Source organism: Mastigoproctus giganteus, chromosome 2, assembly GCF_048544385.1.
Source record: "Mastigoproctus giganteus isolate SK-2022 chromosome 2, ASM4854438v1, whole genome shotgun sequence".
Classification (NCBI taxonomy): domain Eukaryota; kingdom Metazoa; phylum Arthropoda; class Arachnida; order Uropygi; family Thelyphonidae; genus Mastigoproctus; species Mastigoproctus giganteus.
This window is the reverse complement of record NC_143576.1, coordinates 120,707,850-120,733,080: the sequence shown is the minus strand read 5'-3', so window position 1 is coordinate 120,733,080 and position 25,231 is coordinate 120,707,850. Positions and strand designations below refer to the sequence as shown.

The 25,231-nt window shown below is 39.3% G+C and overlaps 1 protein-coding gene across 1 annotated transcript in view; it reads left to right on the top strand.

Annotated features, from left to right (window-relative positions):
* The window catches only part of Megf8 (multiple EGF like domains 8), a 619,502-nt gene that overhangs the window by 163,736 nt on the left and 430,535 nt on the right, over window positions 1-25,231 (top strand). The window contains exon 11 of the mRNA XM_090390015.1: window positions 18,015-18,118. Coding sequence (XP_090246141.1) covers window positions 18,015-18,118 — 104 coding nt within the window. The remainder of the gene's footprint in view (window positions 1-18,014; window positions 18,119-25,231) is intronic.

The following is a 25,231-nucleotide window of genomic DNA, read 5'->3' as shown; positions in this document are numbered from 1 at the left end:
CAAGAGAAAGAATCCCAATAGCATCGAGCATGCTCAAACCATTCAAGGCTTTATACACCTCAATCAGATCACCTCGCAGGTGCCTAGTCTCCAGACACTGTAATTTGCAAAATTTAAGCCTTTCTTCATAAGAGCAACCCTTTTTTCCATTCTTGTTGCCCTTCTTTGTACTCGTTCCAACAGCTCTACATCTTTCTTAAAATGAGGCCTCCAGACCTGTATACAGTACTCAAGGTGTGGCCTAACCATTGCCTTATACAAGGGGATAATCACCTCCTTATTCCTGCTAGAAAAATTCCTGTATATCATTGACAAGACACTATGAACTGCTCCTCTGCACTGCTCAGAAAACTTCATTTCTGCCTGCACAATTACCCCCAGGTCCTTTTTGTTCTCTACCACTGTCAGTGTAGTACCACAGAGTTGATACGTCACTCTGGGGTTACTACTTCCCATGTGTAATACTTTACATTTGTCAGTGTTAAACTTTATTTGCCACCTCTCAGCCCATCTGCTCAACTTTTCTAGATCCTGTTGCAGCAGCGTACTCTCGTTAGTGTCCTTAACAACCTTGTCAACTTTCGTATCGTCTGCAAACTTGGACATTAAGCTTTATATACCATCATTAATATCATTTATAAATATAGAAAACAATAATGGACCCAACACTGAACCCTGAGGGACTCCACTAATAACATTAGTCCACGATGAGTAGTGTCCATTGATTACCACTTTCTGTCTTCTCCCACTCAACCATCCCTTTATCCATAGCAGCAATTTGCCTCCAATGACACACTGCTCCAATTTGTGCAGCAGTCTTCCATTTGCAACAGTATTAAAAGCCTTTCTGAGATCCAAATATATGATATCAAAGTTATTCCCTGCATCCAGTTCCTTTGTGACCACATCATAGTATCCAATCAAATTGGTCAGGCAAGACTTTCCCTTAACAAAACCATGCTGTGTCCGAGCTATAACTGAAGTCGTGTCTAAATGATCCTGCAGTGCTTCTTTAACTAGTGCCTCCATTAATTTTCCTGGAACAGAAGTTAAACTCACAGGTCTATAATTACTTGTGTCAGCCCTTGATCCTCCTTTGTGAATTGGGGTCACATTTGCACATCTCCAGTCTATGGGATCCTTCCCTGAATCCAAAGAAGCTCTCATAATTATGGCTAAGGGTTTGCTTACTTCCTTTGCTGCCTTCTTTAATATAACTGGATAGATCCCGTCCACTCCAGGTGCCTTTTTTATGTTTATCTTCAACAATTTCTCCTCCAGTTTCCTCTCAGTTATTATAAAATCATCTAGCTCATTGCCAGAGTTTAACTCACCTCTGGCATTTCCCTCCCTGAATAACTCCTCAAGGGTGAATGTAAATGCAAAATACTCATTTAGTTTGTTAGCCACCTGTGTAGGATTATCAACAGTTGAATCATCGATATCCAGTGGACCAATCTGATTCATCCCTTTCCTTCTAGAGTTTACATAGGTAAAGAACTCTTTGTTGTTTTTCTTTGCATCCTTTGCCAAGGATTTCTCATAATCTGCCTTTGCCTGCCTAATCTCCTTTGTGACTTGGTTGCAGACCAGCTTATATCTATCGTAGGCTTCCATATCACCCATTAATTTTTATGTATCCCATGCATTTTTCTTCTCTGCCATATGTCTCATTAGTTCATCTGACATCTATTTAGGCCTAAACCTTGAACAATATTTCTTAGTTGGTATGTAAAGCCTAGTGGCTTCCAAGATAAATTCTTTGAATGCTTCCCATTTTGAATTTGCTGTTGGTAACATTATCAGTTGGTCCCACCATATAGAATTTAAATACTGTCTCAGACTACCGTAGTTGCCTTTACGAAAGCAAAAACCATTCCCTTTACCCCTGATGGTAGTTATCTCTTTGAGTAAATCCCACTTCAATACACTGTGATCACTGCCACCTAGTGGTTCCTTTATCTCCAGATTCTTAATGCATGAAGAATCACTATTGATAATCAGATCAAGAGTATTACGCCCTCTAGTTGCCTCTCGAACATGCTGATGTAGAAAACAATCATCCAATAAATCCACAAAAGCCTTGCTAGTGTGTGAATGACCAACCCACAAATCCCAGTCAATATCTGGGAAATTAAAATCCCCCATTATAAGATTCCGTGATTTACTGGCCCACTCTATTTCCCTGCAGTTTCTTATTATACTCATCAGAGTCATTAGGCCTATAACACACTCCTACTCTCAATTTTGAACTCCCAATGCTTATGTCACACCCAAACTGACTTAACACTGCATTGTCCAGTGATGTCGACTGGCTTCACTTCCTTGTATTTTATGTGTTTCTTAACTAATAGCATAATCCCTTCTCCCTTCCTGTACACATTGTACTCCCCAAATTCTAATTCTGCATTCCTTATATCTGTGTGACACTACGTCTCCGATATCGCAACAATATCTGCCTTTAATGTTTTGAGCAATGCCTCAAATTCATCAAATTTATTTACGAAACTCCTAGCATTGGTGTACATGCAAGTATACATGCACCTGTTCCTATTCTTAGCACAATCCTAACACAATCCATATGTTTACTTCTACCGCAATGACTCCCAGCAGTCTCTGAAAAGCTACTTGTTTCCAGACTCATTCCAATAGAAGCAGTGCGAAAATAACTTTCACCTCTGCCAGTGGCTACTTCTAATCTATTAATCCTTGTACCCCCCACCAAGCTAGCAGTTTTCCGACCCACCTAACACTGCCTCGATAGCATCAGTAAATATTCTTGCACCCTTTCTATTTAAGTGTATGTCGACGGAGATAATATGCCCTAACTGTGGGTCAAAAGAGCATAACCAAGCTGATTTTACCACTACCACTCCACTTTGCCTAAATTGTAAGGATAACCACCCGGCTTTTGCAAAAATGTGTGAGCTATGGAAGTAAGGAAAAAAAAATTCAGAAATACAGAGTAGAGAACAGAGTGACATACTCAGGGTTGAGAAGACAAATAATCAAAACAGAGACAAAGCACACATATGCAACAGCTGCTCAACATTTCCAGTCAGTAGAGATTCAGACTGATGTATCAGTTCAAACTGGCAAAGCCAAGAGAGCATGAAACGAGATGCAGACTCTGCCAAGTGTATCAGGGATGAGAATGGACAGGTTTTGACAAGAGAGGGGGAGACATTAGAGAAGATGGACAAGATATTTCAGGGATTTATTTATTAAGCAAAAAATTTCTAAGAGACAGCTAGTAGAGTTACGACAGAACAGAATATAGAAATGATAGGCATCATAAATCACATAAAAGGGAATTTGTCTAAAATGAAATGCCACAAGGCTATGGGCTTTGTGACAATATTTGTGAAGATGTTTCATGTCAACATTGTCACAGCATCAGTACAATGTACAGGATGCAGCATGATATGGGTTACTACCATTGCATATGTCCACAAACCATTAATCATCCCAAGAAATGCCAAAATGCTATCTAACTTGGTATAAGGCATGCTATTCTTGAACTTAAGACCAATGGAAAAACTGTTCTTTGGAGTGACAGGTCACGAAATATGGTCTACCAGTGTGATGTTCATGCCTGGGTATAGTAGATGCCCAGAGAAATCTACCTGCCAGACCGTATCGTCCCAACAATAAATTTTGGTGGAGACAGCGTGATGGTCTGAGGCCATTTTTCATGGTTTGACCTGGGACCATTGGGGGTTTTAACAAACACCCAATGTTGAGGCCTATCTAGACATTCTGGACAATAATGCATTACTTATGTTGCATTGTAACAGACTGCTTTGAAGACATGAGTGTCAAAAAGTTAGACTAGCCAGCCGAGAGCCCTGACCTCTGTCCTACAGAGAACTTCTGGGATGAATCTAATCTTCAGATGTGTGTGAGGAGAGACTATTCAAAAAATAGCTGAACTAGTCACCACTTTGAAGGCTGAATGGCAGAAATTATTGGATAAATCTTTCTGGTGGAAAATGTTGCGTGCAGATTGGAGGCTATCATAAAGGCTAAAATTTTCAGCACCCATTTTGTTTTCCTGTAAATAAATAAAATAAATAAATAAATAAATTTTCTGTTTATACTCCGGGACGACCAAACGGTCAGAGGAGCTCACAAGATAGACAGAATACAAGAAACAGCACCATATTCAGCAGTCACGGGCTTGAACCCCGGTCACTCAAGGCACGTGTACTTATGCACCCGCGCGCCTGACCACTAGGCTACGGCTAAAGGTTATTTGTAGGTGTCTAGATATTAGTGGTAGGGCAGTGTATTCAAATATTGTGCACTTTGTGGTGTGCCAAATTTGAATTAAAATTTTAAAAATATATTTGAAAATGGAAGAGAATAATGGTATTTAATGTATATTTATTTTAAAAAATTTGAAAACTATATATGCAATAAGCAAAATATATGTTAATGTGCATTTCTTAAATTTCATGCATTTAATGATTTTTTAAACTGGAAAATGGAAGAGCTTAATAGCCTCATCTTTATATTTTATGCTTATAATATTTTTGTAAGTTTTCAGTTTAAGTTTTTTATTTTATTTGAAAATAAAAGGCATGAAAACACAGCATTTTTCCAAAATTTCATTAAAGTCAGACCAGTAGGAATCTTGCATTTATTATTGCTTTGTCCATATATCTGCATGTGATAACTCAACTTCCACAGATGGATTTTCATGAAATTGTATATTTGGGTTTCTTAGGAAGATTTGTCCTCCCCTCCCAAATTTCATTAAAACCAGACCAGTAGAAATCATGCAGTAATTAATTATTTTTTTATACATATCACATAGGCTGTCTATATACCATATATTGTAGCTGGATCATTGGATATTACATTTGTTGCAATGTGCTGGTGGATACACAGAAACTACATGCTCTCAGTTCATGCTTTTTGTGAACTGAGAACAAGTTGTTGCTTTTTGCTCAGTGTTTTTATATATATATATATATATATATATATATATATATATATATATATATATATATATAGATACCAAGATTATTATTTTGCGGATTGCAAGATATCACTTTCAGGGGTCATAGAAATGATGGGATCATTTTTCGTAGACGAAGACAACATCATTAATTATTACTATTTACTCTGTGTCTGCCTGAAATACAGTGCACTCCATATTAACTAATTACAGTAAACCCCTGCTATTCGCAGGGGTTACGTTCCTGAGAAATGCCACGAATACCGAAAACGCGAATACTGAGTTATGGCTCCCATAGTAATAAAGGGGTTCCGTTCCAAAGTATGAAATATATAAGAAAAACTAGTCTAAAATTTTGTCTAGGTATGTATTATATGTACCTTCATAATATGACTATGTACATAGACAGTACATAGTGAAATGCAAGCATATGGCATCAAAATGAAAATAAGAAACAATTTAATATTAAATGTAATATTTATTAGAAATTTCAAACAAATCTTTCAAACCAGCGCCTTTGCTAGCTAAATAACTTATCCCGCCAGTGCTATCACCAGTTTCGCTAAAGTGTTGATAAAGGAGTTTTGCCTTTTCACGAATGATAAGTGAACTTAATGGAATTTTATTTTGAGTTCGGTCTTCTATCCACAGATTTAAAGCCTTTTACATTTTTTCTAATTTAACATCACGAGTTACAGAGCAAATTTTTGAAGCAATTAGCATGTTTTCACGGACACTACGTCGGATTTTTTCTTCCGATTTCTTGATTGATCGTATCGTTGACTCATTGATTTTATAATGTTTTGCCACTGAGGAGACACTTTCACCATTAGAAATTTTATCTAAAAACTCAATTTTATTCGCTAATGTCATCACCTTCTTTGATCTTTTCACATTTCCCTTGTTATTCGTAGCCATATTTTTGTACGGGTTAGAAAGAACTTGTCTACAATAAAGTCACTTTCTTCCATTAACACACTCGAAAAAGTCTGCAGAACGGTAGATTTATCACTTTTGTAGCATATAAATTTATTCAATTTATAAGCATATAAATTAAAAGCAAACAACGAAACCTTCCATGACAAGAGCATAACACATATTGAACAAGGATTAATTGCTTCAAAAATCCACGCTCGCGATTTTGTGACACCTCTCCCCCCCCACCTACCGAGCGCTGTTTTGACTGGTGAAGATAATTTTAGCCACGCCCACGTTTTTTTATGGCGGAAAATGTTCACAGCACTTTAAAATTCACATTTTTTTAGGCTTCATTTTATTTTAAATCAGCAACTGTGAATAGCTGGGGTTTACTGTAATTAACTAACTTGTTTATTTTGAATTTTTTAGTTATCGCCTGGCAATACCAGTACAAGTGTGATGTTTTGTTTAGTTTTTCTGGACATGGGACAAATTCTTTGAAGAGAGCTGGTCACTGTTAAATATGGCAGATGTACAGAAAAGAAACATTCTTGGTTGAAGCTGCACAGCTGCACATTTTTCTTTTTTGTTAATTTACCAAATATGTAATGCACAGAATCAATTATTACTATTTAGCATTAGCATTAGTAGAAGCATACGATGCAAGAAAGCAAGCTTATGCGGCATCAGCCAAAGAGAAAAAAAAAAAAAAAAAAAAAACTCTCATTTCCTTTCCAAATGCCTGTCCAGCTCAGCCTTGAATTTATTTAGGCTATCAACTTCCACAACAAAAGATGGAAGTCTGTTCCACCAATCAACTACCCACTGGCAATTTGAATCTATGCCCCCTCACGTTCTTAAGCTTAGCAAGAGGAAGAATCCCATCAGTATTCAGCTTGCTCAACCCATTCAAGGCCTTATACACCTCAATCAGATCACCTCGCATGTGCCTACTCTCCAAGCACTGCAATTTGCAGAACTTAAGCTTTCTTGGTAAGAGCACACCCCCCCTTTGTTTCCCTCACCAACAAAAGATGGAAGTCTGTTCCACCAATCAACTACCCACTGGCAATTTGAATCTATGCCCCCTCACGTTCTTAAGCTTAGCAAGAGGAAGAATCCCATCAGTATTCAGCTTGCTCAACCCATTCAAGGCCTTATACACCTCAATCAGATCACCTCGCATGTGCCTACTCTCCAAGCACTGCAATTTGCAGAACTTAAGCTTTCTTGGTAAGAGCACACCCCCCCCCCTTTGTTTCCCTCACCAATCTTGCCCTTCTTTGTACTCATTCTAGCAACTCTACATCCTTCCTAAAATGAGGCCTCCAGACCTGTACACAGTACTCAAGGTGTGGCCTGACCATTGCCTTGCACAACGGAATAATCACCTCCCTGTCCCTGCTAGCAAAATTCCTATATATCATTGACAAGACTCCATGACCTGCCCCCTCGACGTGGGCACCTGTACGTGGTGAGGGGACCTCCCAGTGATGCTGCTGGCTTTTGCAGATTAGCATCACTGGGATCTAACGCCAATACCTTGGTTCCAGGGTTACATCATTGGAATCTGGCATGTGCAGTCGTGTGCCTGGACCTGTGGAATTTCGGAAAGGGGGATCCTGGTGGTTGGGGGGCCTAGCCTCAATACACCACTTTGGCCCCTGCTTTGACAAGACAGGTGGTCCTGGACCGGCCCGACTGGGATCAATCGGCGGGTGGTTTTTACTGCTAGGGTCAACTGCATTCCAATAAGTCTCCCTCCCTTTGGTCCTGGGATGGGATAAAGACATCGGTAATGTGGGTATGGTGCTCCTAAGCGAACTCGCCGTCCCATTCGTGTACGCAGTACCTGCTAGTTCATGAGTGGGTGTCCCCTCATTGGGCTCCGTGGTGGGTGAGGTACTTAGGCATCAGACACTTTCTCTTTACTCTTACGAGTAAAGAGAAATCTTTCAAACCCCTCTGGGGCCTCTACGAGGTCCCTACCTCAAACTGATGAAGATAATGTAACATCAAAAAAGAAACACCGAACAGAAGTTGCACCACCTCCTGTACCTCGATTCCTTATCATACATTCTACCGGTGAAAAGGAAATAGGTAAAACGTCGCCCTTCTTCATTCAGAAGGGTCTTGAAGGGCTGGCAGGGTCCCCGAAGTCAGTAAAACGACTTAGATCGGGTGACCTTTTAGTAGAAACTTCCTCATTGCGACATTCAGAATTGCTTCTCCAAGCAACAACTCTTGGGGGCATTCCAATTAAGATATCACCACATAGGACATTGAATACATCGCGTGGCGTAATTGCCGAGTGGGATCTCCTTGAAACATCTGAAGAGGAGATATGCACCGAACTGAGAGATCAAGGAGTAACAGCTGTTAAGAGAATATTTATCTGAACTGTCCTGTAAGGCTGTACATTCCAAACCCGTTGCGATGTTTCAAATGCCAAAAATATGGCCACTCTCAGATGTCATGTCGTGGATCACCTGCTTGTGCCCGCTGTGTGTGGAGCAAAAGAACACGACACAAAGGAATGTTCTGCCTCGAAACCAGCATGCTTGAATTCTGGCGGTGAACACCCTGCATATTCAAGAGCATGCCAAAGATGGAAAGACGAAAAACAAATTCAAAAAATCAAGACGGAACAGAACATCCCATATGTGGAAGCAAAGAAACAGATAACACCAGTAAACAGTGGATAATCTTATGCACAAGCAGTTTTGAGGAAGGTTTCAATTTCGACGCAAACTGATATTTCAATCTCGCCACGTGATTCTTTTGCACCCTAAGCTAGATATTTGTTGACACAAGCACATCAAGATAAAGCAGTTGCTACTCCCATTTCAATACCAACCAAGGAAGTAGCACCTAAAGGAAAATCACCTCCAACTAGAACCCCACCTGTTATTAGTGAGGTACACAAGGAAATGGAGGTAAATGAAGAAACTGAAAGTGTGGAAGAATCTATTCTGGATCTTCATCCGGAGGAAGAAATGGATACTGGGCGCCCTCAATTTCCCAAAGGCAGAATAAAACCCAAAGCGGGCCAATCAAAACTTGCATCACTTCGGAAGCCAGTCAACGGTTCCACTAATTCCAAGTAATAATGGCTAAATTACTGCAATGGAATTGTCGTGGATTCCGACGAAATATGGAGGATGTCAAAATGCTAATGCGCAAATGCGAACCTGTTTGTTTTTGCTTGCAGGAAACGTACCTAAAGGCAAATGATGACCCCATCTTGCGAAATTTTACTGCTATTCGTAAAGATAGAACCGGGGATGGCCCGGCCCATGGAGGAGTCGCAATCCTTGTGGGCAACCATACCCCTTTCTCACAAGTTCAATTGAACACTAACTTAGAAGCAGTAGCCATTCGTTTAGCAATAGGGTCTTTGCTTACAATATGTTCTATATATTTGCCTCCTGGGACACACATTTCCCAGGTAGATCTCGACGATCTTATTACGCAATTGCCCTCTCCTTGTTTACTTCTTGGAGACTTTAATGGACATAGTACCCTGTGGGGTAGTGCAGAAACTAATGAACGAGGTTGTATTGTTGAACGTTTTCTCAACAATAACGGCTTTCGTTACTAAATATGAGAATCAACACCTATTTCCATATGCCTACCCGTACTTTCTCTGCCATTGATCTTTCCGTCTGCTTGCCTTCTCTGCTACCTTTGCTTTCCTGGGAAGTGGAACAGAATCCTTATGGAAGCGATCATTTCCCCGTAATATCTACCATAGTGGATGGACAACCTTGTCATCCATTTAGAATTCCACGTTGGAAGTATGATCAAGCAGACTGGAGTAAATGTTCACGGCTCACTGAATTTGATCCTGTACAAATTCAACAGGAGTCAATTGATGAAGCAGTGAAGTATATCACAGAGTGTATTATCCACGCAGTGGCAATTGCAATTCCAAAAACATCCTCCCAATTTCCACGGTTTCCAAAGCTATGGTGGAACCAAGATTGTAAAGAAGCAAGAACGTTACAAAATCGGTCATGGGAAAAATTCTGACATTACCCCACAACCGTAAATCTTATAGCCTTTAAACGTGCCCGTGCCAAAGCATGATTTATACGCCGACAGAGCCAAAAGGAATGCTGGGTCAAGTTTACATCCTCAATTAACCAGATGTCCAGTGCCAAAGTCATCTGGGATAAAATTCGGAAGATGAAGGGTAAATACACATCAGTCCCTTCCTCTATGTTACAGCATAACGGTTGTACATTAGCAGACCCATCTGTTATTGCCAACGCTCTAGGAGAAGTATTCTCCACTATATCTGCTGAAACTTCATATTCTGCACTGAGTTTTTAGTTTTAAAGAAGAAAGTGGAGAGACAAAAACTCAACTTCCCTTCAAGCAAAGCTGAAACTTGTAACCTGCCTTTTAGTGAAGTGGAATTAACCATTGCACTTGCTACCTCGAAAGTGAGTGCCGCAGGGCCAGATGAAATTCAGTATGAGATGATAAAACATCTTTCATCTCACTCTCTAGAGCTGTTGCTACATCTCTACATACAACCAAATTTATTTGTAGGATCAATTTCCCGTTTCTTGGCATAGTGTAACCGTTCTCGCTTTCCCAAAGCCAGGAAAAGACCCCAAAATTCCTAGCAACTATCGTCCTATTTGCTCTGACCAGTTGCCTATGTAAGATTTTGGAAAAAATGGTGAATGCCCGCCTCATATATTACCTTGAGGCAAATGACCATTTGAACAAGATTCAGTGCGGCTTCCGAAGGAATCGATCCACTTTGTACCATTTAATCCGACTGGAAACAGTGATTCGCGATGCCTTTTTAAAGCGTGAGCACTTGGTATCAGTCTCCTTTGTCATGGAAAAAGCTTATGACACAACCTGGAGGTATGATGTTTTAAAAGACCTCTATTCTTTTGGTCTGAGAGGCCACCTCCCTATTTTTATCAGGAATTTTTTATCTAAACGACTCTTCCAGGTTCATGTTAAATCCAGTGTGTCCCGCCTTTTTTGTCAAGAGGAAGGAGTTCCCCAAGGCTCTGTCCTCAGTGTTACGCTCTTTGCAGTCAAAGTTAACTCCATTACAAAACAGCTTCCTCCTTCAGTAAATAGGGCCTTGTACGTTGATGATTTTAGTATTTTTTGTTACTCCTGTAGCATGAGAGTTATTGAACGACAGTTGAAACAAGCAGTCAATTACCTTAGTTCCTGGGCTTTAACCAATGGGTTTAAGTTTTCTGCCCAAAAGACCATTTGTGTGCACTTCTGCCACAAACAGAATCTACATCTTGACCTGGAACTCAGACTTGGACAAAATCCAATTTCTGTGGTAGCAGAAACAAAATTTTTGGGACTTTGATAAAAAACTGACATTCCTACACCATATCCGTCAGCTTAGAGCAAAATGCATGAGGGGTTTGAACATGCTCAGTGCTATCTCATCCAACTTTTGGGGAGCAGATAGAAGCACATTATTGCGTCTATACCGAGTATCGTTCGCTCTAAACTTGACTACGGTTCCCAAGCTTACTCTTCTGCTAGAAATTCTGTACTCCGATGGTTTGACCCAATCCACCATAAAGCCATTCGGATTGCCACGGGGGTATTCTGTACTTCGCATGTCCAAAGTCTATACGTTGAAGCCAATGAACCACCATTGATGCTTCGACGTCAGCAGTTGTCATTACAATATGCTATAAAAATAAAATCCCTGCCTGACCATCCTATGTGGACATCTGTTTATAAACCACGGTGGGAAAATCTATATAATACGTGTAAAACTGCCAGTCGGCCTTTTGGTATCAGGATTCAATAGCTGGTTCATGATATTAACTTCACGTTGGATAATATATCCATGTCAGTCATGTAAGTTCTTCCCCCTTGGAATATACGATCTCCGTCTTGTGACTTCACTCTTAGGAGTTGGCTGAAAGCTAACACATCACCATGTATATATCGGCAACTCTTTGCAGCACACCTTGCCGAATACTCTGAATTCTTGCCGGTTTATACAGATGGCTCGAAGTCTGAAGAGTTTGCGGGATCTGCTTGTGTCTTTCTAAGCAAAACAATCTGTAGTCGTATTCCAAGCGAATGTAGCATATACACTGCAGAGCTACACGCAGTAGAACTGGCCTTGGATCATATAAAAACCCACCAGTACCAAAAGTGCATGCTATATATGGACTCTCTAAGCCTTATCCAATGTGAGAAGCACTCACCCAGTATTATGTCGGGTGCAGCAAATACTACACTCTCTCTTAGAGTTAAAATTCGATATTCGCTTTTGCTGGATCACTAGCCATGTTGGTATTAGAGGCAATGACTTGGCTGATTCAGCCGCAAAATCAGCAATGCCACAAAGTCGCATTCGCTTGTCAGTCCCCTATGCAGACTGCAAACAACTGATCTACAAAAAATTATGCGCGCGTTGGCAAGAATCTTGGAATGGGTGCCCTACCAACAAGCTGAATGAAATTAAGCCTGTAATAATGCTTTGGCATTCTAGGCAGCGCAGGGTTTGACGGGAGGAAGTAATTCTTGCTTGGCTACGCATAGGACATTCTCACCTGACGCATTCGTATTTGCTGAGGGCTGATGATTGTCCTGTGTGTAGACATTGTGAAGCAATTTTAACTATCCGCCATATTTTAGTTGAATGTACATATTTTAGTAATGAACGCCGTTTATGTTTTACCCATCTGTCTGAGCCTTATACACTCAGGCAGATTTTATCCGACGATGACAATGTGTCAGATGTATTTAGGTTTTTACAACTGACTAATCTACATAGTTTTATTTAGATTGCTCTAATGTTTAATATATTATAAATGTCTTATGCCATATTTTTGTTTTTAATATATTAACTGGATATGCTATTATATATTTTTACCTATTTATATATTACTACCTTAGACTTGGTGCACGATAGCCTTAGATGCTGATGTGCCATTAAACTTCCAATAACCTAACCATGACCTGCTCTGGCATCCCATCTGCACTGCTCAGAGAACTTCATATCTGACCGAACAATTACCTCAGGTCTTTTTCACTTTCCACTTCCCTGAGTGTAGTACCACACAGTTAGTGTTTCTATTGGGTTATTGCTACTGCTATGCAGTATGTTAGATTTGTCAGTGTTAAACTTCAATTGCCATTTCTCAGCCCATTTGCCTAACTTATCTAGATCCAGTTGCAATAGCATACTGTCTTTACTGTCGTTAACAACTATGCCAACTTTTGTATCATCTGCAAACTTGGACATTAAGCCTGATATACCTTCATTAATGAATACACAAAACAACAATGGGCCCAGCACTGAGAAGCCCTGAGGAACTCTACTAATAACATTCGTCCTCGAAGACCAGTGTTCATTGATTTCCACTCTGTTGTCTCCCACTCGACCATCCCTTTATCCATTGTAGCAACTTACCCATAATGCTATACCACTCCAATTTGTACAGCAGTCTGCCATGTGCAACAGTATCAAAAGCTTTTCTGAAATACAAGTATATGATATCAGAAATATCTTTTTTCTTCCAGTTTCTTTGTGACCACATCATAGTATCTAATCAAATTGGTCAGACAAGACTTCCCCTCGACAAACCCATGCTGGGTCTGAATTATCAATGCTGTCTTGTCTAGATGATCCCACAATGCTTCTTTAACCAGTGATTCCATTACTTTCCCTGGAACAGAAGTCAAACTAACAAGTCTGTAATTACTCGTGTCACCCTTTGATCCCCCTTTGTGAATTGGCGATACATTTGCACATCTCCAGTCCATGGAGGTCTTCCCCCAATTCCAAGGATACTCTCATAATTATGTCTAAGGATTTACTTACTTCCTTTGCTACCTCCTTTAATATAACTGGATAGATCACATCTACCCCAGGTGCCTTTCTTATGTTTAACTTCAGCAATTTCTGCTCCACTTTGCTCTCAGATATTACAAAATCATTTAATTCCCTGTTAGAGTTTGATAAACATCTGGCCCTCTCCTCATGTGCGAATGTAGATGCAAAATACTCATTTAGTTTGGCAGCTATCTGAGAAGGATCATCTACAGTCAAACCATTGATATCAGGTGGACCAATCTGATTCATCCCCTTCCTTTTAGAGTTTATACAAGTAAAGAAGTCTTTGCATCCTTTGCTAAAGACTTTTCATAATTTGCCTTCGCTTGCCTAACCTCCTTTGTGACTTGATTACAGACTAGCTTTATGTACCATAGGCTTCTGTGTCGCCTGACAATTTATGTGCATCCTATGCATTTTTCTTCTCTGCCACGAGCCTCATTAATTCATCTGACATCCATTTAGGCCTAAACCTTGAACAGTATTTCTTATTTGGAATGAAAAGCCTAGTAGCCTCCAAGTTTAAATCTTTTTAGAATTTGATGTTGGTAACGTCATCAGTTGATCCTACTGTATAAAATTTAAAAACTGTCTGAGACCCCTGTAATCACCTTTACAAAAGCAAAAACCCTTCCCTTTACCCTTGATGGTAGTTACATCTTTAAGTAAATCCCATATCAGTACATTGTGATCACTGTCACCCAGTGGTTCCTTTATCTTCAAATTCTTAATGCATGAATAATCACTGCTGATTATCAGATCAAGAGTATTACTCTCTTTGGTTGCCTCTCGAACATGTTGCTGTAGAAAACAGTCATCCAATAAATCTCCAAAAGTCTTGCTAGTGTGCGAGTAACCAATCTACAAGTTCTGGTCAATATCTGGAAAGTTAAAATCCCCCATTATAAGATGTTGTGATTTACTGGCCCACTCTATTTCTTCTCTGCACAATTGCTCATTATACTCATCAGATTCATTAGGCCTATAACACACTCCTACTCTCATTTTCTCTTTCTCAGTGTGGTGACTCCGTAGCCAGGTGGGAAGGAGCAGCAGTGCGTAGCATACGCTTCTTGATTAGACCGGGGTTCGAGCCCGTCACCACCAAATATGGAGGATGCGGAAAGGTCAGGGAATGACCACCGCATATCCCCGAGCAATATGGCCTTAGTTGCTAATGCTCCTAAAAATCAAATAACAAATAACTTTCTCAGTGCTTATGTCACACCAAACTGACTCAGCATCGCATTGTCCACCAATGTCAACTGGATACACTTCCTTAGATTTTGTGTGTTTATCAGCTAACAGCATATCCCCTTCTCCCTTTCTGTACACATTGTACTCCCCAAATTCCAATTCTGCACTACTTATATCTGTGTGACACCATGCAGCTGATATCCCAACAATATCTGCCTTTGATATCTTGGCGAGCACTTCAAACTCATCAAATTTATTTTCTATACATGCAAGTATACATGTACCTGTTTCTACTCTTAGTTACCTTAACACAGCCCATGTATTTACTTATTCCACTATGACTCCAAGCAGTCCTGGAAGTTTCCAGTACCTTGCTTTCCAGGCTGCTGCTGATTGTAATAGAAGCAGTGCATGAATCACTTTTGCCTCTACCTGAGACCACTGTTAACTTTTTAGCCTGTGTATCCCCCCCCAACCTAGCAGTTTTCCTACCCATTTAACACTGCCTCGATAGCATCAGCAAATATTCTTGCCCCCTTTCAATTTAAGTGTACTCCATCCCTGTGGAAGCAGTCTCTCCTGTCAACAAGCACAGGCCACGCTTAAAAAAATTCTGCCCCATGAGCCTTGCACAATCTCTCCAGGGCTTAATTGATTAACAAGGCTCTCATCATATACACCCTCCTGTCGTGTCTGGGAAGAATTGCAGACACTTTCAGATTCAACGCTAACTCGTGACTTTTTTCCAGTAAATCTGCAGATCTCTTTCTCTTAATGTCATTTGTTCCAACGTGTACAACAATATCAACTTTTGTGCACTTAAAGAATGATTACTGTTTACAACTTCATCAACTTTTGGCAAACACACCCTGGTCCTGTTCCACCTATCCTTCTTGCATATAGGCGCCTCCGTAGCCAGGTGGGATGGAGCAGCAGTGCGTAATACACGCTTCTTGATTAGACCCTGATTCAATCAAGTCACCACCAAATACGGAGGATGTGGAAAGGTCAGGGAATGCATATTCCCTGAGCAATATGGCCTTAGTTGCTAATGCTCCTAAAAAAACCAAATAACAAAAAAATAACATAACCTTCTTGCATAGTATATTTCCTGTCTCCCTGACAATAGAGTCACCAACAATAACTAGTTCCAGTGGGACCAGTGCATTCTGCCTTGGAGATTGCCTCTGTGTTGCCTGATGCATGGGACTGAGCTCTGCTGTTGAGCTGGGCAGCTGAGAGCTTGACGGGCTGCTCATATTAATTTCTTCGAGAGTATTTACCCTACACTTCAAGCTCTCATGGACGCCCATTAGAATGCTGAGTTGGCACCCAATTTCTTGACACGCTAGGCACCTAGCACATACAAAGATATCCTCCTTGGCTAGATTATGTCCTGTTTTAGAAAGGTCTGCAAACATTTAACATTTTGCATATTCTTTGAGACTGCAATTCATTGGAGAATCATCCCCTTTGTTTCTGCCCTGAGCCATAGCACCCTCACTAGTCTGTGAATGTTGTTTCGCAGCTCTAGTCTAGGTCATGATTTCTGTATAAATACAATTTAATTAATAATGAATTTTGATGAGCTTAATAAATATTTTTGATTAATTGATAATATTATACTAAGCTAACAGATTCCTAATACAGCGCTTCATTTTACACTATCTAGTTTTACATTATACCTTATGCTATCAGTCCAAGATATATACTTTACACTATTTCTTATCGACTATAACATGGCGGCTAGTTCAACAATATTGGCGCCAACCCCGATGAGTCATAACTTCCAAAATTCACTAGTTAAATTCAAAAAAAGAAGCTAACGAACGCTACTAAATCTATTTAATATCTTTGTAGAACACATTGTAGTATGTTAATTAATGAATAATACGGTAAAAATATCAAAACTACTTATCCATTTACAGTAGCCAAAAATCCATCCCATATTTATTCTTATGTTTTACTAGTTACAGAAAATGTTTTGAAATATGAGTTGTATTTCAATTTTTATTTAGTCCAGGAGAAAATAAATGAAGTGAAAACTATTACTTTTTGTTGTGATGATATGAACCAGTATGCGTATGATACCTTCTCCCCATCATTGCTAATGAAAATTAGAGGTTGTTTGTTGGACACTTTTTTTTTTTTTTTTTTTAATCAGAAATGTTAATACACTTTTGAACCAGGACATTGCATTAGTATGGAACTTTGATAAAGTTTGTTAATTTGGTATGTTTTCAGGTATTAATTCTAATTAAAACACAGTGATAAGTTATTTTATAGTAACAGTTGTTTGAAATAGTAAAAAAATATAATTAAAAAATACATTATACCTCACAAATTATACCTTAAAAAATAGTGGTTTTTTTTTTTTTTTTTTTTTTGCTATAGGATTGCACAGTTATTTAAGTGCAGGAATTGAAATCTGATCAAAATTTGCATTGCCTGTTTTCAATTTCACACACACACACACACACACACACACACACACACACACACACACACACACACACACACACACACACACAGTTATTCACAGTTCGGCTCCAAGTGTTTTTAAGTATAATATGAGGTACCATGTTAAATGTTATGGTAAATCTAAATTTGTTTTATGTTATTTATCTTATACATGCAGTAAAGATCATTTGCCATAAATGCCTTATCTCTTATCCCAAATTTTCTAATAAAATTGGCACTTTTTTTTTTTTCCTAACGAGTATTGGCACTTTTTTTTTTTTTTTAACAAAAAGCACTGATTTTTACAAATAAATTAATTAATTAGCTGGTGAAAAGTTAATTAGTTATGTTAATCACAGAAATGAAAATTTACACTAAATTTTTTGAAGAAAAAAAATTGAATGTGTTTCTAATGTGATGCTTGTGTTATCTAACTTGTTTACTGTTCTCAGTTCTCAACATTCTTGTTTACAAACATTTAAAATGATTTACTTAAATGTTTTCATTTAAGTAAATGGTTTGGTTGCTGAATATATTCTTTTTTATAAATAAATGTTCAATCATCATAATTTATAGTTTTCCAGTGTTGTTTACGATCCCCCCCCTTTTTTTTTTCAATTATAGATTCCTCATTGTGAGTGGTTAGTTGAAGAAGCTCATTGTGCACGTAGAGGAAGATTTAAAGATGCTGTCAGGCACACTGATATGTGTCCAACACCATGCCATTTGTAAGTACTGAAAGCTAATGAAAAATTTTAGTTACTGATTTGTTTTTTAATTTATAAATTTTTGGTAATGTTATTCATTTTGATATATTTGCAAAAAACAATCACATCATCACAAACAGTTTTGTATGTGATGATGTGTTTTCCACAGTGCGTGTGCTCACGTTCCTGAATCCAAGACCTGTGGATCATTCTTCCGACGGATGCATGGAGATAGGGAAAAGGAAAAGTAGAGGGGGTGGATGTCTTAATATAAGTATGAAAGGAAGGAAAGAAATGTATTTATCCAACATTCAAAGTAGGGGTGTCAAATTTTATCACAAAATAAGAACAGACATTCAGTCTGTCTCCTGCATTGAACTCAGTAGCCTTTTTCTAGAAATCATGTTCTTATTTTAAACATCTCCTACTAGTTGAACAAGCACCTTCTTTTGAAATTGCTTTTGACAAACATTCTTTTGAGTTGGATTTTCCACCTTCATCAAGATGAAATTGTTGACTTCTAAAAGCCAGAAAAACAACTTCCTCAGGCATTTCACTGATTTTTGGCTGAAAGAATAACTAACAGAATAATGGTCAGCACTGTTTACAGCACCTGTATTTCTTGTGTATTCACAAATAGTGACTGGTTTTCAGTTTGAAAGTTTGCTTGCTCCTTTACTTTTCCTGTTGTTGTTTCAGTTTTAGTATTATAGGAAATGGAGGCCCGAGTGCCAAGCGATCTTTCTAGTGTGATTATCTAGCGTTTTTCCTAGTGCGAGTACTAGTGCTTTCTTAAACCCTCCCCCGCTCACAATGTCACTGCTTCCCTCACTGAGCAATCACTGCTTCAATGCTAGCAACTTACTGCTATCACTAGCAACATACTACTCTCCTATTCTTCTGATTTCTTGGTCACTGGTTGGCACTGCTCCTGCCTCCACGTGGTGGGGTTGGTAACCTGGGAGAAGAATCACCCTCTCCCGGGGTTAAAAGGAGCAAGCATGGATTTGAATAATTTTCCGCCATTAGAGCCTTCAAGCTCAAGATTGGAAATGTCTGATGTCAATGACACTAATCAACCGAAAAGAATTTGAAGAGAAGCGCAGTGCAATGAAATGCCAAACTTTCTGGTAATGCACTCTCTCTCCAACAATCAATGGTGATAACTTGCCTACAGGCTGGTTAGCCTGTAGACAAGTTATCACCATTTGTTATCCAGAGATATTTGGAATCCGTTGCTGGAACACCAAAAATGGTTAAACATCTACAATCCGGAGACCTGATAGAAACAGCATCCTCCAAACATTCTGAGTGGCTGCTCAAAACAACAACTTTTGGTGGGCTGCCAGTATCTGTCACCCCTCACAATACATTAAATTCGTCCAAAGGTGTCATCACAGAATGGGACCTAATTACAGTGTCTGAAGAAGAATTGGTTAAAAGAATTGAGCAATCAAAAGGTAATCAGCGCCAAACGTGCAATGACTAAGAAAGATGGAAATCTCGATCCATAATCTTAACTTTCAACACACCAGAATTGCCATCATCAGTAAAAGCTGGCTATTTAAACTGCAGAATTCGGCCTTATATCCCTAATCCCATTCGTTGTTTTAAATGCCAGAAATATGGACACTCCCAGCAGGCATGTAAAGGTGATGCCATATGTCCTATTTGTGGTTCCAAAGAGCATACTCAAGCAGATTGTACCGCCTCTAATCCTGTTTGCCCCAACTGTAAAGAAAGTCATCCAGCCTTTTCAAAATCATGTGAAATGTGGAAAACAGGGAAGAAAATACAAAAATATAAAGCAGAACATAAAGTGACATACCACGAGGCACACAGACAAGTTATGTTGACAATGCCCAGTCGTTCTTATGCATCTCACTCTCGAAGCTCTCACTCAACAGCAACTCAAACTGACGTATCAATACCACCCAGCACATCTACAGATAACTGGGTTAAAACTACATTAGCAAACTCGGGAAAAGACACACCTCGTGCTAAAACCAGCGAAGCAACCAACACTCCAATTAGCATCCCGACCGATAATGCAAAGGTTTTGCTTGACAGTGAACAACTGAAAACCACTAAAGAAAATTGAATAGCCCACCAACAACATGGAAGTCGATATCCATTCAGAAATTGAGGAACTCATACTAGAACTCCATGCAAATGGCACAATGAATATAGGACGGGGCATCCTATATCCATTGGGAAGGTGGGGCACCTTCCCAAAAAAAGACTGGAAAAAATGCTCCTCATTCAAAAAACACTCAGATGAATCATCCTCAACAAAACCTAAATGATGCACACCATTTTTCAATGGAATTGCAGAGGCTTTCGTTGCAACACAGACAATATAAAAGATCTAATTAGTCGATTTTCTCCAGTTGCCCTTTGTCTCCAGGAAACTTACCTAACCTTACAAATTTCTCCTTTGATAAAGAACTACTGCCTTTATCGAAGAGATCGTAATACAGCTAATGCTGCCCATGGCTGTTTGGCAATCCTCATAAATTCAAAGATCCCAACTAAACATATCCATCTTCAGACTGAATTAGTAGCTGTTGCTGTTCGTATAACTCTCCATATTGCCATAACGCTTGTCTCAATATACTTACTGCCAAACCATGCTTACTCTTTAAAAGATCTTGAAGACCCATCATACAGATTCCTTCACCTTTCTGTTTATTAGGGGATTTTAATGGACATCACCCCTTATGGGGTGCTTCAAAATAGATAAAGGGGTAGACTGAAAGACTTCTAGAGGCCCAAAACCTCACCATACTCAATACTGGTGCACACACTCACATACAGCTCCCAAATGGACACACCTCAGCAATTTATCTCTCAATTAGTTCTCCAGTATTGGTCACACCAATAGAGTGGTACGTACTAAAAGATCCCACGAGTAGCGACCACTTCCCAATTGTTTGTAACCTGTTCACTACACAACCACCATTAGACCAACTATATCATCATTCTTCTCTTTCTTGGTGACTCTCTCTCTCAGGGTAACTTGGGAATTTTTTTTTTTTGGCTAGTACAGCATAAGCCTCAGTCTTTCTTGCACCATATGGCTAAAAATAATAACCCTGCAGGAATTGGAAATTCTCTAAAGTGAATTGGGCCAAATTTCAGTCAGCAATCACTCCGGACAAAAAAAACTATTCAACTACAGCCCATAGATAAAGTCACTGATTATATCACATCCTGTCTTTTAGTTGCAGCTAAATACTCAATTCCATTATCAAATCCCTCGACCAGACAGTACTTCAACTACTGGTGGAATGACGAGTGCACAAAAGCGAAGAAGGAAAAAAACAAAGCATTTAATTTATTCCGTTGATCTCCAACTAATTTATTCCGTTGATCCCAATCTAATTAACTACAAGAAGCTAAGGGCAAAAGCGCGTTTCATTCAAAGGAAAGCAAAGAAAGATTCATGGACTTGGTTCACATTTACTATCAATAGAAACAACCACTCTCGATTAATATGTAAGAAAATTAGGCAGCTTTCTGGTAAGTTTCCAACCATCCCTTCCCCAATTCTTTCTTGCAATGGGCAAGAATTCTCTTCTCCTCTAGATATTGCAAATTCCTTGGCCCAAACCTTTGCCCAAGTCTCAGCTGCTTCAAACTACACTCCGGAATTCCAGAAAATTAAGACCACCACCGAACAGAGATCCATCAACTTTCGAACCTCACAATCACTTCCATATAATCAGTCTCTTCAATATTATGAACTTTTACAGGCCATTAAAACAGCACGAATAGTGCCACTGGGCCAGATGTCATGCTGCAGCATCTCGATAACAAAAACTTACAACTGCTGCTAGTCTTTTTTAACCAGATCTTCCTGGAAAATATTTTTCCAACCTCCTGGCACCATGCTACAGTTTTAGCCTTTTTGAAGCCTGGAAAAGATCCCTCCACTCCTTATAATTACAGGCCAATCTCTGTCAAGTTGCTTTGGTAAAATTCTCGATAAAATGATCCACAATCGACTCATTTGGATCATCGAAACTCAACATTTGCTGAGTAATTGTCAACATGGATTTCGCCAAAACAAGTTATCCTTAGATCTGATGATCAAGGCTGAATCTGAAATTCGCAATGCCTTTGTAAAAAATGAACATCTTGTTATGGTCTCCATAGATATAGAGAAGGCATCTGATACCACCTGGCGGTATAGCATTCTCAGTGACCGTCATACTCTTGGTCTACGTGGCAACCTACCCATATTTATTGAGAGCTTCCTCCAAAGCCGCACTTTCCAGGATCGATATCAAAACTCCTTCTCTACTATCTTCTCACAGGAAGAAGGAGTACCACACAGGTCAGTACTGAGTGCAACCCTATTTGCCCTTAGAATTGATTCCATTACAGAAGAACTCCCAAATACTGTGGAGGCATATCTTTACTCTGACGATCTCTCTATTTCTTGCCATTCTTCGAATGTGAGATCTATCGAACGGCAACTGCAGATGACCCTCAATGAAGTGTAAAAGTGGGCTGAGCTCAATGGATATCGTCTTTCCCATCAGAAAACTGTTGCAATCCACTTCTGCAATCAATGCAAATTGCATACAAACCCCGAACTTTGGATATCAAATTGCACCATTCCGATTGCCAATAATATCAGATTCCTGGGATTGATCCTTGACAGCAAGTTAAACTTCTTTGAGCACATTAAATTAATACACACTACCTGTCTGAAAAAGTTGAACATGCTAAGAGCTTTATCTGCCCTGTCTTGGGGAGCAGATCATACAACTTTGCTGCTCTTATATAGAGCACTGATTAGATCCCGTTTGGATTATGGTGCTCCAGTTTATGATTCTGCCCGAAGGAATGTATTGCGTTGGCTGAATCCTATACAACACAATGCACTCCGGATTGCTCTTGGCACTTATAGGACATCTCCAGCCTATAGTCTATACATTGAAGCACATGAGCCCCCCTGTACCTCCGCAGAAGAATGTTATTACTTAAATATGCAGCCAAAATACAAAGTTGCTCTCTGCATCCTATTCAGCCATACCTCTGTAATTCACCATTTCACAATCTCTATAGAAATAAACCAAGTAAAATACGACCAGCAGGCCTATGGCTCCTTGAAATAACACAGAATTGGAATGTTCCTCTCCACAATAGGCAACAGGTAAAAATTACTCTCCTCCACCATGGACACCTTTCCTCCACTGAAATGTTGATACATATTGTCTTCAATGGGGAAAGAACAGTCTACCGACTCTAAATGTGCAACTCCATGCTAGCCATATTCAAAACTATGCTGACGTCCTACCGATATATACGAATGGTTCCAAATCTCACTCAACTGTTGGAGCAGCAGCAGCAGTGTTTCCCTCTGCTATCATATCAGCTTCTCTTCCACCTGAGTACAGCAGCTTTTCAGCAGAACTATATACAATTCAATTAGCTCTAGAAAACTTGACTCTTCACCCATCTGCAAAATATTTAGTTTACACCGACTCTCTCAGCTCAATTAGAGCAAAGCAGAATCCCTTTCATAAGGGTCACCCTGTTATAAATAAGATCAGGAGTTTGCTGCTGAAAATTGAAGACCACCAACAACTGGTGAAGTTTTTCTGGATTTCAGCACATTCAGGCATTAAAGGGAATGAACTGGCTGATATTTCTGCTAAAAATCCATCAACTTAGACTTAATCTCTGTTTTCATTCCAGCTTCTAATTATAATATCATAATTCAAGCAGCATACTATGCACAGTGGGCAGAGCTATGGCATAAACAAACAAATAATAAACTCTTCCAATTGAAACAAGATCCAAAATTTTGGCACTCAAGCATTCAGACAGTTCAGCGAGAAGAAGTGGTACTTGCACGGATTAGAATAGGACATACTCATCTGACTCACCTCCATCTATCGACAGGCGATGATCCCCTTTAGTGTTCACACTCTCGGAACATCTAACAGTCAAACATATTTTGATTGACTGTGCACATTATCAACAACATCGAACTTCAGTATTTCTTTCTCTGGCTAATCTATGAGAATTGATGACATTAAATCATATTATTGGAGAGAAGGCAAATATTAGAGAACTTTACTATTTTTTGAAAGAAATTGGAATTTATGATCGAATATAAATAGTTTCTGAGCTGAAATGAAATTGAGCTGACTTCATATTAATTATTATTTATAACATTCCTATGAATAGGCACACTATAGCCACAGCAGCTTGTGTGCCATTAAACACACACACACACACACACACACACACACACACACACACACACACACACACACACACACACACACGCACACAGGAAATGGAAAGTATAACTACACTTCTTTTGTCTTTCCATGCTAACACTTTATCCTCTTTTTTTTAAAACCCACATTCCTGTGATTTTAAGTTTTCTTTGTCTCTGATATTAATTCCTTCCTCTTTCCCATAATAGTAACCATTATGTATATATTTAGTTTATGAAGATCTTGCTAGTTAGGTACTAGTGTAAAATCGTTCAGTCAATAAATGAACTCCACTACCCTCAATAGTGTAAAGCAGTTCTTGGATGAAGCATGATCCTTGAGGTGAAAGTTAAGCCTGACTTATGAAGTCAGTAGTGGTATTTTCCACTACCCTTTCAAAGTTGGGCCTAAATAGCTGGTAAGTATCCTGTTTCTAGTCAGCTAAAATAAATACAAGGATGGCTCACTTTGTTGGCCTCTAAGGGTTTACATTTGAATGAAATCTTATAACCCTCAATTTTGAAACATCTAAAGAGTAGGCACCTACGAGGTGCCTAGTCTCCAGATACTGCAATTTGCAGAACTGAAGCCTTTCTTGGTAACAACACTCCTTTGTACCCATCACTAATCTTATTACCCATTTCTATACTCATTCCAGCAGCTCTAACATCCTTCCTAAAATTAGGCCTCCAGACCAGTATGCAGTACTCAACATGTGGCCTGACCATTGCCTTATACATTGGGATAATCATCTTCTTATCCCTTCTAGCAAAATTCCTGTATATCATTGACAAAACAAAACTCCATGAACTGTCCTGACAGCCTGTCTGCACTGCTCAGAGAACTTCATATCTGACTGCACAATTATCCCCAGGTCCTTTTCATTTTCTGCCGA